General features: G+C 50.5%; 1 protein-coding gene across 1 annotated transcript in view; it reads right to left on the bottom strand.

Annotated features, from left to right (window-relative positions):
- Window positions 1-15,802, bottom strand: part of LOC142573127 (uncharacterized) — a 75,249-nt gene that overhangs the window by 52,607 nt on the left and 6,840 nt on the right. The window contains exons 4-5 of the mRNA XM_075682652.1: window positions 15,097-15,443; window positions 13,895-14,765 (exon numbers count right to left, since the gene is read on the bottom strand). Coding sequence (XP_075538767.1) covers window positions 13,895-14,765; window positions 15,097-15,443 — 1,218 coding nt within the window. The remainder of the gene's footprint in view (window positions 1-13,894; window positions 14,766-15,096; window positions 15,444-15,802) is intronic.

The following is a 15,802-nucleotide window of genomic DNA, read 5'->3' as shown; positions in this document are numbered from 1 at the left end:
CTTTCCTGGTGAAGCCGTGGGAAAATTGTGCTTGTGGCCTTCCTCGACCGTGATTTGGCGCGAACGGAGACCAACATACGTGCTTACAAGGTCCGAAGTGTATGAAGTTGATAGCCACGTGCGTGAAAAGGCCCGCAAAAGCGGAAATAAAATTTCACGTCACCATTAACGTCGAATATCACGTCGCCGTCGCCGTGATGCGTCGTATAAAGCCCAGGGGTGATAACATAGTAGCTGCGTGCCGTATGCTGTATGTGCGAGTGAAAGCTTGCGAGAGTGAGCCGACGATGGCGGCTCAGTATCGTGCGCGCAACAGAGGAAAGCGGGGAGGAAGCGCATCGTGTTCCATTGCGTACATAGCACTAGGAGGAGGGGAGGGAGAGGAGGAACAGGGAGCATTCTACTGCAGCGGCGGCCGAGGGGCCCCATCTTGAACAGTATCTGCGATCAGCACATATCTAGATGTTCCAACAGATCATAGCTTCACGGAATGAAGGAAGAGGTCAAGAATGTTGGCAACCAGGTACACGGTAATTGAAAGTGTATATAGACAACCAGGAGTCATCAGAAAGAAAGTGAGCAAACAGAGACAGCCAATTAGATGCAAATAAAGAAAACAAAGAACACCATGGAGATTTACACGAATGCGAAACAAGAAATTATAAGGCAAAATCCGTAGGATAACACGAAGGGAAGTGCTTTGCTATCTGAGGGTCGAGCTGGTTGCCTAATGAGAAAAATTTATTGGACCACGAATAACCTGTGGACATCCCGATTAGATCCGAACGTCCAAGTCCCGGTTAGGACGTCCAGTGGATAACATGAGCACATTAATTTTGGGATGTCCTATTTAAAACATTTACGGACATCGACCCGATTGAACTGGGATCTAAACAAATCCACACAACTTTAATTCTATGGATGTCCAAACGATGTTTTGAACTATATGTCCCATAGCGGACATATGTGGGACCAACACACACTTCAACACGCAGTACGTAATCACATCGCGGGATGTTAGTCTCTTCCATGGCTGCCTTCAGCGCACGCTCTTCCGAAAAGACATGACATCCAGCAACATGAGGCTGTTGCACTCAGGATCAAGCTTCTAATGCCGACGATAAATGAAGAAGCTGTAATGAACGACCGAAACTGCACAAGCATATCGGGAGGAAACGTCACAAAGCGGCAGGCAGAGCGCCGGAAAAGCTGCGCATTACCGCGCATTACCACCTATAGCAAGGCGTAACCGAATGAATCGTGTTTTACGCTCCTAAGCTCTCCGAACATATCGAGAAAGCCGAGTACTGCAGTCATAGTTGTTCTGTGCTGCAACCTCTGCAACGGCTGCGACCATTGCCGTAGGACAGAGCAGTGACTGTCTTTACCCAGTCTAATCGCCACTGTCTGTTTCATGCACGCTTTGCGCTGACTTGCGCGTAGTCGATCACGACTTAACGCCGTTGTTTTATTGAATCTCTTCGTCCATCTCTGTAGGCTAGGTATGCATAAAGGTTGGTGCGCTCACGCTCATTCTGCGCGTTTTCTCTGAAAGTGGTAGTCATGTCATGTGCTCATGAGTTTCAGCGTGAACGTTTGCCAATTCCAGGAGAACGTGTTCGTCGTGCGCTTTGGAACTCCATCTCCGCGGCGCCTGTACATATTAGGCCCACAAGAAATAAGTGATAGTTCATGAAGTCAGTGCTTTTCTATTAGCCCTGCAATTTTTTTTTCAATTAAGGTTTCGTCGTGTCCGCATGTAATCTAATGACGGGCATTGTACGTTCCCATGGTTTGCGGCGACGATAACATCGATTGGTGATTGACCCTCCGTGGCGCTGAGTCTGGTCGCATCGTACTACTTTTCTGCCAACTTCGGAGCTTACTCTGTCCTATATTGTTTCTGCACAGCGCTGAGGTCCGCCAAAAAGAAATTTCTGAACGCGAAACTTTAGAACCATCAACTCCCATGTAGCCTACAGGATGGGTCCGCCAGAGTTATCGTTGTGTCTTTCCTGAGCAGTGGCCAATAATAAGAAATATACTAATAATAATATTAACTATTCTCTACGCGCACTTTCCGGCGTAGCCTTGCTTGAGCTTCATTTGCTTTTTGTTTGCGCAACCGCGATTCTGAGAGCAATCGTACAACTGGGTAATGTTGGAATAACTGATATTTTCTATGCATTTCTATCGCGGTCGGGGCACTTGCTGCACATTATGGTCGGCCGCGCTGCTGAATTTTAACACGCCTGCCTTTCGGGCTGCTATATTGTTCTTGGCAAACAGTGTCAGGCACGTTTCTTGGAATAACAAAGCTTTTGGGTGACTTGTTAGACGTATGCTTACTTGCACGTGGTCGGATGCTAGTATGGTGGTGACATCAAGTGGAGTTTACTCCTCAGCCGTCTGTGACGAATGAAATATTTGCGCCGACTTAATTGCTCGTTCGCAAGTGGTCGTATTTTTAGCACGTAACAGACAAACCTTTTTTTTTCAGCTGACTGTTTCTTTCACGCGCTCGTAGTGATAACCGTGTCGCTTAAACTCCGGTACATGTGCTGTTGGCCTTTTGTTTGCGTTACCGCGATTACCCACGTAATCGTAAAACTGCGTACGTTCGAAATAACAGAACTTTTGTTGGCTTTTGTATCGCGATCTGAGAATTTGCTGCCCGTGATGGCCAGTCTCGTTGCTGAATATAACCACGCGTGTATTTAAGGCTTTAGGGCATTTTTTTAATTATGAGAGTTTTTCAGAGTTGACACTGTCGCGCGCTCGTAGTGATTAACCATGTCGCTTAAGCTTGGCGTGCCACTGGCATTTTGTTTGCGTAACAATCGCGATAGCAATCGTAAAAACTGCGTAAGGATGAATTGACTGAATTTCTTTTATTTATTTATTTCAATACTCTGAATGTCACGTGGGGCGTTACAAAGAGGAGGGGGACTCCATACAAAAAGTGGAAATTGTGGTTTTGAAGGATGACGGAACAACTTCTCGCTTTCCTTGGGAAGCAAGGATAAGCCCGGAGGTTTGTACGTGAAGTTGAGACGTAGAATACATATGTAAGCATCTGTATCACGATCGGAGCGCTTGCTGCAAGTACGTGATGGCTAATTGGCTGGCCGCACTGCTGAACTTTACCACGCTTGTCCTTACGGCTGTAAAGACAAGGGTAGCAAAATTCAGCAGTGCGGCCGGCCAATTAACCACCACGCAAAGTACACACACACACACACACACACACACACACACACACACACACACACACACACACACACACACATATATATATATATATATATATATATATATATATATATATATATATATATATATATATATATATTGTAAGGAAGATAACCAACGTGCGGACAGAGTCAGCAGCATCAAGCGCACGGCAGCGGCTCGGGCTCGGGAACTGCTCGGTGCATGCTAGAGCCGCCGATCGCTACGAACCCCAATAAATCTCCCTTATAAGTGGTGGAGCCGTGCTGGGTAACGTTCCATTCTACCATCCTGGAACTCCGTTCTCGGACGCTACCCTCCGCCATGCCGGACGCCGACCAGCAGACTCTTCCATCGCCACCCGTCCCTTGCGCTGGCACCGTTGGCCAGCGTGAGCCTCCCATCTTCAGCGGAACCGACGACAACGACGTTGAAGAGTGGCTGTCGTCCTACGAACGGGTGAGCTTTCACAACAAATAGAATGACTCGGACAAATTGGCTTACGTATCGTTCTACCTCGCGGGCATGGCCAGTCTCTGGTTCAGAAATCACGAGAGGGATATCCGAACGTGGTCGGCGTTCAAGACGTGGATTATCGAAGTAATTGACCGACCCGCCGTCAGGAAACTCCTAGCCGAGCAGCGTTTGCGTACACGCACACAGGACACGGGTGAGACATTCACCAGCTATATAGAAGACGTTCTAGATTTGGGTACAGGCGCGTGAACGTTGCCATGACGGAAGCGGAAAAGATCAAGCGCGTCATGAAGGGAATCGATGATGACGCGTTCCCGATGCTTCTGGCCAAGGACCCGCGCACTGTTGGGGACGTCTTCAGCTTGTGCCAGAGCTACGACGAATTACGTAAGCAGCGAGATCTGACAAACAGACATCCCACACCAAATGCGGCGTCACCCTGCAGCCTGACCACCGGCCCAGAACAAGCCTCCTTGATAACCAAAATCAAGGATTTTGTCCGCGAAGGAGCACACGAAAGCTATCTCTGGTGTCCATCACTCAGGAGTCTGCCACCACTTTGGCGTCTCATCTCCGTAAGGTGATCCATGAAGAGGTCGCGGAAGCGCTGCCGGCTGTTCACTAGCAGGATGTCGTGACTACACTGGCCACTTATGCTACGGTTGCTGCAATGACCCCTTGCACTGTGCCCGTGCGTCGCTTCCAGCAGCCTGTGCACCGCCCTCCCCCTCCCATCCTCTGGACCACCACTGACGTCGCTAAACCGTGGCGCACGCCGGACAATCGCCCTATATGCTTCGCATGTAGGTATCCTGGTCATGTCGCAAGGTTCTGCTGCCGGCGATCGCACTCGTTCGATGATGATCGCCAAGCGCCCTATGTGCCGCCTGATTCAAATGCGCCTTACGGACCCTTCGACCCATCACAAGCTCGCTCCCAGACTGATCGCCGTCCTCGCTTCGAACGCCTCCGATCACCCTCTCCACGTCGCCGATCGCTTTCCCCTATGCGTCGACGACCCATCGCTAACGAAGAGGGACACTAGACGACGCAGTTCCTCAGGCAAGAACTGCGCAAGTGTCGACATGCCGAAGTCCTCCTCTACCTGCCAATGTCATTGATGTGTTTATTGAAAATGTCGCTACAGTCGCCCTCGTCGATACCGGTGCCCCTATTTCAGTTATGGATGCCAGGTTTTGCCGTTCGCTTCGCAAACTGACGACGTCTCTGTCTGGATTGTCGCTTCGAACAGCGAGTGCTCAACCCATCTGCCCTACCGCTGCTTGTACTGCCCGCGTGACCATACAGGACGTTTTGTACACGATTGAATTCATAGTTCTTTCATCGTGCTCCCACGCCGTTATTCTAGGATGGGATTTTCTCTCACGCCACAATGCCATCATCAACTGCGCTCGGGCTGAGATTGAACTTTTCCGCCTTGGTGACGTGGCCTCCGTCGATGCTCATCCTGCCACTAAAATTGTCGTGAAAGAAGACACCTGTATTCCGCCGTGCTCTTCAGCATTCGTACCAGTCTTCTGTAGTACCATATCCGACGGGACGGTCTTCTTCATGCCCTTTCACCACTCTGTTACCCGAAAAGCGCTTCCTTTGACATTTGCAGCTCTTGATTTTGCCGCCGGTGTTAACACGATGCCCATTTACAATCATCTTTCATCGCCGCTATCACTGCTCCGCCACGAATGCGCTGGTTATGTCGAGTCAGTCGATTCAACACGGATTGTCTCCGTCCTCGACGAAGTGCCTTCTACTGCCGTCCATGAACTGAGTGCCCTCTCCATACCCGACTCAACATGGACTGGTGTGTTCAGCCCGTTCATCGCCGAAGATCTGACGCATTCACAGCGATCTCAACTTTTCGCAGTCCTTCAGCACTTCCGCCGTTCTTTCGACGTTCGCAAACATCTCTTGGCCGTGCATCGACGGTCGAGCATTACATCGACACTGGCTCTCACTCACCGCTGCGATAAAGACCATATCGCGTGTCCGCTACGGAACGTCGCGTCATTGCAGACCAGGTCGATGACATGCTCCGTCGAGGCGTCATTCAACCTTCCCAAAGCCCATGGGCCTCCCCCGTGGTCCTCGTCACAAAAAAGGACGGTTCCATCCGCTTCTGTGTTGCTTTTCGACGGTTCAACAAGATCACGCTGAAGGACGTCTACCCATTACCACGCATCGATGATGCTCTAGATTATTTGCAGGGAGCCGCGTTCTTTATATATATATATTATATATATATATATATATATATATATATATATATATATATATATATATATATATATATATATATATATATATATATTCGTGCCAAACAGTGACATGCACCTTTTTCGAAGTAACGAAACTTTTGGGCGACATTTTGGACTGTTGCCCATTTCCATGTGGTCGGATGCACGTTATTGTGATGGTAATGAAATTACGCATAAGGTTCAGCTTCCTGTAACGATCGAAACATTTACGCTACTTAGGCTATAGCTTGTTCGCACGTGGTCGTATTGCTTAGAATTAGTAATGGGGAACGCTTGTCGATCATTGCTGACTGCTAAGTTTGTGTCACGCGCCCGCCCTCAGTGATTAACCATGTCTCTTGAGTTCCGTCTGCCGTTTGAGTTTTCTTTGCGTAACCGCAATTGCGAGAGCCATTATAAAACGGCATACAATTGAAATAACTAAACATTTGTGGACATTTCTATCGCTATCGCAGCACTTGTTGCACGTGATGGTTGGCCGGGGGCGCTGCTGAATTTTTCCGCGCGTTTCTGCCAAACAATGCAAGATGAGGCATGTGTCGCCTGCAGCAAAAATCCAAAGACCCCTTAGCACATCTTAATGGAACGCGAAGGTATTCACCGAGTGAGACCCGTAGGCAACGCGACACTTTCCAGAAGCGCTTGGGTTGAATGTCCACGGAAGCATCAGCCGGTCAGCAGTCGAGATAAGCAAGAGCCGTTTATTGGTGGAAGAGAAGCGGGCAAGGGAACGAAACGAAAGAGTTTGTTAGAGGGAAAGGTGGCTGTGCAAGGTACATAGGAAAAACTTGAGGAAGATAGAAAAAGGTTAAGGAGATGTATACCAGAATGCTAGAATGAAAAGCATGCATAGCATACGCCTCGAGCAAACTAGGTGACTATTTGTCGCCACCGTGTTTCAAAAGGAACGACAAGAAAACATCACCATCCGAACAGGGTAGCTCAATACCACGTCTCTACGTTCAGGGTGGAGACTCCACCACTGAGGCCGCGATCTTGGGTCGATCAAGGAAGGCTGCACCAAGGCACGTGTTCGGATTGTCTTTATTGTCCAAAATAAGCATTCTAATTTCAATGACTGCTGCTTGCCTGTACTTAGGCGTGCTGAAAACTCGCATTCTTGTTCCCATGACGGTCTGAACAATAGCACAAATAACTTCAAACGAATATACCTCAACAAAACATTACAGCGTGATACTATTACGGTAATTGAACGAGCTATGGTAACAACTGAATTTAAAGACAGAATTCAAGCCAGCCACTACTTGGAGCACATATTTATGCCTGCATCTCTGGCTCCAGATAAGTACGCAGCCAAAATTGCATTGGTTTTCACCACAGCTGTCCATCGTCGTGTTACGCGAAATACAAGCAGCTGGCACAGAAAAACAAAGGTCATCTGTTATTGAATATTTTGTCATTCTCGGTTTGTTAAGGCTGTACAAAGTCTTCAAGTTTCAGTGACAAAGAAAATAGGTCGGCGAAATGTATTACCTATTATTTCAATTTCTTTATTGAACGGAGCTATCGCAATTGTTATGGGTGGAGAGACACAAAAGGCAAAATTCTATTTATTTAGCAATTTGTTAAATCGCGCGGAAGTCTCATCCACATGCGCGTATACACACTATTCATTCTGGTGTGTCACAGGTTTTAGAAAAAAAATATTTCAAACTTTTTCACAGAACGACAAACGGACGGACGGACAAACGGACGGACGTACGGACAGAAGTCCGTCCGTCCGTCTGTCGGTCTGTGAAGATGGGCATCAGGCAGACGCAAGGGTCAATGCATCCTAGAGAAATGATAAGAGTCCCTAAGGTGATTGAGCGCAGAGCCTAGGGTGGGCTGCGGGCGCAGATGACGAGCTGAAGATTTGACGTGTTTATTAATGGGCGTGCACGAGTTCCTCTTGCTAGGAGTACATGTTGCTGAGCTAGTCGGATCATACTGCTGAGCAGACCATAAATGTGATCTCCAGAGAAGCCAAAGCGGTCACATTTATGGTCTACTCAGCAGTCCTCTTGATATTTGACAATCATACTATCGCACTTAAAAGTCTCTTATGTCGGCGCGTCTCGTTCGCACTACAAGCTTATTAGAATGGAACATTAGGCAAGTTATTAACAATTCATAGTGTAACAAGATGATATTATTACGATATTATTGAGCGATGCTCAAGGGACGAGCCACCGCGAGCAGGACGACGAAGTGGGTCTGTGCCCTTGACGCGAGTGATTGTCGGCCAGGCGCTCTGGCTGCAGTCCAGTGTAAATAGCCTGTAAATAGCCTCTTTCGTCTGTGTCTTTCTACACGTAACATTCTGGTGGAGATCAGTGATCCCCGTCCTCACCACGGAACTCCGGAGTGGTCGGTACATCGAGCTTGTGATCATGCCTCCCGGTGACGAGCCCGCCTCGGCAACGACTTCGGCTGGTTCGACTGCTCCAATCGTCACGGTTGCCCAACATCGCGACCCTGGTGTGTTCTCTGGCCTGGAGGGACAGGGCGTTGACGAATGGAGCATGCCAGCGCCAATAACAGGTGAGACCCAACAATTATGCTCGCCAATGTCATCTTTTATCTTGGCGGCACCCCACGCGTTTGGTACCAGACGCATGACGACGAGATAAGCAGCTGGGACACTTTCTAAGAAAAGCTACGGGAACTGTGCGGCGACCCCATTGGCTGCAAGGTTGCCGCGAGAAAGGCTCTTGCGTCTCGTGTTCAGACATCTGCAGAGCCGTACGTTTCATACATCTTCGACGTCTTGGCTCTATGCCGCAAAGCTGCCGATGCTATGTCTGAATCATATAAAGTGTGACATGTCATGTCCTAAAAGGCATCGCCGACGACGCTTTCGATTTGCTTGTTTTCGGCAACGTCTCGACAATCGACTCCATCATTAAAGAATGCCGTCGCCTTGAACAAGCCAAGAGCCGCCGTATCACACACCACATCACGCGGCTACCCAACGCCGCTGCTACGTCGACATGTGAGGGTCGACCGTGTCAGGCCACCACCTGTAACGACGTCACCTGTATTGTTCGCCGCGAGCTCGAGGCCGCCTGTTCGCCAGCTTTCTCCGCGACGCCTCCCGATCCACCAACAACCACGATTGCCATGATGCGGGCCGTAGTCAGACAGGAATTTGAGAACATGGGTCTGAACTCCGTGTGTTCAACATCTCAACCCAGCGTTCCCCAGTTCTCTACCGGCCCTCCTCGTCCCCGAGAGTCCTTTTCCGCCACATCTCGCTGCAACCCGTCCGACTGGCGTATCCCTGATGACAGATCAACCTGCTTCCACTGCTGTCGCATCGGCCACGTCGCTCGTCACTGCCGCAACCGATGGCCACCGCCTCCTCGGACATACGCCGCCACTTATTCCCGCACCTTTGGGCCTTCTGTTCCCTATGCCACCCGCCATGAACCCACTGCCGCTGATGCCCCTGCTCCGAACCTTCGCTACAGCCGCTCGCCCTCACCTCGACGCCGTCAGTCTCGTTCGCCCCAACCCCGCCGCTTCTCTTCGCCGCCTATCGCCTCCCAGGCCCAGCCGGAAAATTAGGCACTGCAGCTTCTGGAGGTGAAGCTGCGTTGTCGACACTGCCCTCAAATCCTCTGCTCACGTTAAACACGAACCAAAACCTTCTTGAAGTTGACGTTGATGGCTATCCTGTCACGGCACTCATCGATACAAGGGCACGTCTTTCTATTATTAGTGCTGCCTTCCGACGACGACTGAACAAGCTCCTCACCCCAGCGTCGACACGCGTCGTCCGCGTTGCGGATGGCGGTACTGTGCCTATCATCGGCATGTGTACGGCACGAGTCAGCATCGCTGGCCGCCACACTCCTGTCCTCTTCACCGTGATTGCTCATTGCCCCCACGACCTCATTCTCGGCCTCGATTTTTCCTCCGCGCATTCTCCTCTTATTGACTGCTCTGCCAGTGCCCTTCGCCTTGAGTTGCCGATTCTCGCAGAACCTTCTGACACACCCCAGTGCCGCCTACGCCCCGCCGGCTTTATTCGCCTGCCGCCAAAGTCAATAGCCTATATTGAACTCTTGTCTTCCCCACCAGTCCCTGATGGCGAGTACCTCGTCACTCCTCTGCCCGACATTCCACGACGGTATGACGTTACCGTGCCTCACAGTATACTTACTATTACTGGGAACCGCACTTTCATGCCTATCTTTAACTTTCGATTGGCAAAGCAAATTCTACCGCAAGGTATTTGCCTTGCCAACGTTGATTGTCTCGGCGACCATCACGTGGCAACATTATCGACCGATGCTTCTTGCGAGCTTAGCAGGCCCATCGTGCCAGCCTCGGCCGCCGATCCCAAGGTACATAAAATGGCTGCGGCGGAGCTGTCTTCTGCACAGGCTGAAGACCTTTACCAAGTATTATTGTCCTACAGAGATATTCTCGACTTCGACGATCGCCCTTTAGGCCAGACGCTCGCGGTCAAGCATAGTATTCTTCCTGGCGATGCTACTCCTATTCACCGACGACCGTATAGAGTTTCTGCGTCGGAACGCCAAGTAATTCAAAGCGAAGTGAACAAAATGCTAGACAAAAACGTCATTGAGCCTTCTTCGAGTTCCTGGGCGTCACCTGTAGTGTTGGTTAAGGAGAAGGATGGCACGTGGCGCTTCTGTGTAGTCTACCGCCATCTGAACAACATTACTAAGAAGGACGTCTACCCGCTCCCACGTATAGACGACGCCCTTGACTGCCTCCACGGTTCCATCTATTTCTCTCTAATGATGTTCGTTCTGGATACTGGCAGATTGCTGTTGACGATATTGAAACAGAAAAAACCGCGTTCATCACACCTGATGGCCTATACTAATTTAAAGTAATGCCGTTTGGATTATGCAACGCCCCTGCCACCTTTTAGTGTATGATGGACTCCCTGCTCCGAGGTTTCAAATGGTCCACATGTCTCTGTTACCTCGACGACGTCATCGTCTTCTCGCCCACGTTAGACACTCACCTTGAGCGTCTAACAGCTATACTTGATGTATTCCGAAAGGCGAATCTACAACTTAACTCGTCAAAATGTCCTTTCGGCCGCCGCGAAATTACTGTTCTGGGCCAGCTCGTTGACGCTTCCGGAGTACAGCCTGATCCCGGCGAAACTCGCGCTGTCCGAGACTTTCCGGTTCCGAAGACAGCCGCAGACGTTCGAAGTTTTCTACGGCTATGCTCGTACTTTCGTCGTTTTATTCAAGATTTTGCGGCACTTGCTAGACCCCTCACTAATCTTTTGAAGAAAGGCGTACAATTCTCGTGGGGTACTGCAGAAGCCGCCGCCTTCTCTCATCTCGCTACTCCTCTCTCCTCACCAACCATTCTCGCCCACTTCGACCCTGATGCCCCTACAGAATTACGTACAGATGCCAGTGGTCATGGCGTAGTTGCCGTCTTAGCCCAGTGTCAGCGTGGCCAGGATCGCGTTATTGCTTATGTGAGCCGCCTCCTCAACCATCGGAGCGCAACTATTCCATTACGGACGAGAACGCCTTGCTGTAGTCTGGACGGTTGCGGAATTCCGTCCTTATCCTTTACGGTCGCCCTTTTTTCGTAGTCACTGACCATCATGCTCTTCGCTGGCTCTCATCGCTAAGAGATCCTACAGGCCGGCTTGGTCGATGGGCTTTGAGGCTACAAGAACTTTCATATTCCGTGGTCTACAAGTTTGGCCGCCTGCACCAAGACGCTGACAGTTTCTCGCGTTACCCTGTTGACGACCCTGACTCCTCCAATATTACCAGTGCTGCTTGCTTATCCTCTGTGTCGCAGCTGCTTGATTTCGCCGACGAGCAACGTCGTCACGCTTACATCAGAGCACTCATCGACCGTTTTGAACACTTTCCAAACGACGCCACACTACGCCTCTTCGTCCTCCGCGACGGTACTCTGTACCGTCGTAACCTTCATCCGGGCGGCTTTGAGTTCCTACTTGTCATACCTAAACACCTCCGCTCAACCGTTCTAGAAGAGCTTCACGACGCACCAACGGCAAAACACCTCGGCGTATCGCGAACCTATGACCGTGTACGTCGCCGTTTTTTCTGGCCGGGTCTTGCCCGTTCCGTACGACGTTACGTCACCGCTTTTGAACTTTGCCAACGACGCAAGAAGCCTTCCCAGCTCCCCGCTGATTACCTGCAGCCGCTCGACATCCCTGCCGAGCCCTTCCATCGTGTCGGCTTAGACCTTCTCGGCCCATTTCCGGAATCTACATCAGGAAACAAGTGGGTTTGCTGTCGCGGCTGACTACACAACCCACTACGCCGTAACCCGCGCTCTTCCAACCAGTTGCGCAACTGATGTTGCGGACTTCCTCCTGCATGATATCATTTTGATTCATGGTGCTCCGCGTCAATTGCTAACAGAACGTGGCCCTACGTTCTTAGCTAAAGTCATTGACCACATCATGCGTGCCTGTTCAAAACAGCATAAATTTACGACCTCCTACCACCCTCAAACGAATGGCCTCACTGAGCGTTTGAACCGCACCCTTACAGACATGCTATCCAAATACGTTTCAGAAGACCACCGTGAGTGGGACCAGGCTCTACCTTATATCACCTTTGCGTACAACTCTTCCCGTCTCGACACTGCTGGCTTTTCTCCTTTTTACGTCTTGTATGGCCGTGAACTGACGCTACCACTGGACACTGTGCTTCCGTCCATCACATCATCAACTAGCGCTTATGCCCGTGATGCTACCACCCATGCTGACAATGCTCGCCAACTTGCGCGCGCTCGTCTACAAGTCTCTCAAGGCAAACCAAAGCAGCGCTAGGACCTCCGTCACCGTGATGTAAATTTTGTGCCTGGCACCCTCGTGTTGCTTTGGTCACCATCGCGTAAAGTTGGCCTTTGTGAAAAACTGCTTTCCTGCTACACGGGCCCATATCGCGTGCTTCGCCAAGTGACCGATGTCACCTACGAAATCGTTCTCGCCACGCCCTCTATGTCCTCTGCTGTGACAACCAGCGACATTTTGTCCACCCGTCACCCGGCTCAAACCCTACAACTCTCCATGCCCCTTGGATATTTAACAGCACCGTGACGGCGCTTTTGCCGCCGGGGGGTAGTATTGCGATATCATCGAGCGATGCTCAAGGGACGAGCCGCCGCGAGAACGACGACGAAGTGGGTCTGTGCCCTTGGCGCGAGTGAATGTCGGCCTGGCGCTCTGGCTCCAGTCCAGTGTAAATAGCCTGCAAATAGCCTCTTTCGTATGTGTCTTTCTGCATGTAACAATATTAAAACAGCGATGAGTCTGTTCCGTGTTTCATTCTTTTTTCATCTTTTTGCTCATCCCTGTTGCGTGTCGCTGTGTCGCAGTATGAAACGCGACCTCACATCCAGCGTTTCGTTTCTTGCTCATGAATTCAGAAGATAAACTGTGTGTTTGTCGCAATTATGAACGAAATTCAGCCGCGACTTTATTACACAGCGAATGTGAGCTTTCTTCTAAAATCAGACATTCCTACACAGGAACGTAGCACCTCAATTCAGATTCTTTCGTAAGATTGATGGGCGCCCGATTTTATTAAACGTTTGAGCATTTCAAAAAAATTGTCATTGTATAGCGTGTCTTAGAACGTCGGGCTTTCGATGACAGCGGAGAAAGATCACGCGCCGTATACAAATACTGTGAATCACAGTGCACACACATGAGTTGTTACATTGAAGCCTCATCACAGGCCGGATCATAGCGTACGTGCAAGGTGCCTTGTAGTTGTGTCCCATTATTATTTTTACGTTCCATAAGCCGGACGTTTTTGTTACTACCGCTTCGCATCGTCATGCAAATCGCGCCCACGTTCACGTGGAAGACGCTTCGCAACGTAATCGCGACAAAGTTGCCGAGCGACGCTTACCACGAAGTAGGTGTAGTAAATCATCTCGACGAGGCCGCGCGCAGCCTGCCATCCAAAGCTAGCCATGAGCACGGGCAGCGGGTACCTCACGTCGAAGAGCGGCCACAGCTGGTTCGTGATTGGCACGTATATCTCTCGAGCCGCGAGCAGTCGGTAGGGGCGCACCTCGAACAACTGCGGCACGTACACGTAGCTGCTGTTGGGCCTCCGAATGGATCGCCGCAGTAGGGCCGATTTGTACGTCTCCAGTGTTTTGTACATATCCATGAACATTCCATTCACGGCCGGCATGGGCCGGTAAATCCTCTCCAGCACGTCCCATCCGAGCGACATGTTGTAGACGTTCAACGAGAGGGTCTCGATGAAGTCGGACATGTGCTCGGCCACGGCATCGTCGTATTGGGCCACAAAGGTCTGCAAGATACTGCGCAGCGCCGTGTACGCCTCGAACGCGACCGTCTTCTCCAACCGATGTACCTTGTCCTGCCTGGCTTTCCAGAAGGCTAGCGTTAGCGTGTTCTGCACGAGGCTCGAGCAGCGTCGGCGAACGAAGTCCCATTCTTGCCCAGCCACACCCAGCTCTGCCATGAGCGAGTGTGTGAGATAGGGCGACGTGTACGGGGCCAGGTACCAGACCAGGTAGGCTCCGGCGTACGACTTGAAGGCGGCTGCCTTGCTTGCGTCGGCCAGGTGCCGCTGCCGGAAGCTGATGAACACGGCACGCTGCATGCACACCATTTCGTCGCCGGGCCACTGCTGCGATTCGTCCGGTAGGTGGCGGTTTACGGCCACTCGCAGGGTGACGTCGCTGAAGTTCATAAACTCCGGTTGGTTGATCTCGAAGTTGTACTTCAGGGCCCGCTCTATTTCCCTGCAATTTGTTCGACGTTGTCAGCCTTTAAGTAGATCATGGAACAATTTTTCACTGCCTTTTATGAAAATTTAGTAAATATATATCTGGACTAGTGACACCCAAGGTGTGCGTTAATTTTATCCATTTGGCAAGGATAGGAAAAAATTGGTGCATGAACGGTGCAGCATTTCCATTTTCTGCCGACTACGGTTTATTGTGTGGATTACGTACCTGCATCGTTCAACGATCTATTATTCTCTTTCGATTTTGGCACAGTAGCGTGTAAGCACGGCACGCGAAAGCAAAATCAACAAAACGAGCGTGGCTCATCGGCAGCCGAGGTACTCACGCATGCGTGACAAGCAGGTGGCGTATCATGCTGTCGTACGACTGGCCCTTGCCTCCAATGTTCTCGGCGCACCGTCGCAGGAAGTTGAATATCCTCTTCCTTTTGTACATGGCGCGTACGTGGCGGAACCAAATGCTGGTCGTACCGTCCAGTAGGACGTAGACGGCGTTCTGCCGGTTCTTGCGCGGGTGCCGGCCCACAGCAAAGGTCCACAGCAGGGGCAAGCTGTACTCGAGCGAGGCGCCCACCATAATGTCCAGCATCTCCAGCTCGGTGGACGGCGCCTTCGTGGGCCACGGCAGTCGCAGTTTCTCGAGGATCTTCGTCATCGATCTCTCGTCGCTTTCCTGTGCAATCGCGACCCACCGCTCTCGTTACTAGCTGTATCTAAGGTGCATTTTTCATAAAGCGCATACTTTCAATCCCCCTTTAAATGAACAGCTTGCAATACGCCCGTTGAACGTGTGATATTTGTTATCACCGCCTAAACGCTGGTGTACCGTCTTGTCGAACAAAGTTATACCGGGATTCCATTATCCCGAAATAAGTCTGCTTTGGGACCACTTGCCTGCATCTATTGCCACCGTTCAGGACAATGCAAGCTTGAAAGTGCTCAGCCGTGCACTACATAATATGTCAACTTTCACTGCTCCACGTTTGTTATTTGTCACTATAATACGTTCAGTCCTTTCGTTAATACCTAGCT

The sequence above is a fragment of the Dermacentor variabilis genome, chromosome 2 (genome assembly GCF_050947875.1).
Source record: "Dermacentor variabilis isolate Ectoservices chromosome 2, ASM5094787v1, whole genome shotgun sequence".
In the NCBI taxonomy this organism is placed as follows: Eukaryota; Metazoa; Arthropoda; class Arachnida; order Ixodida; family Ixodidae; genus Dermacentor; species Dermacentor variabilis.
Note: the sequence above shows the minus strand (reverse complement) of the source record. Positions and strands in the feature narration are given on the sequence as shown.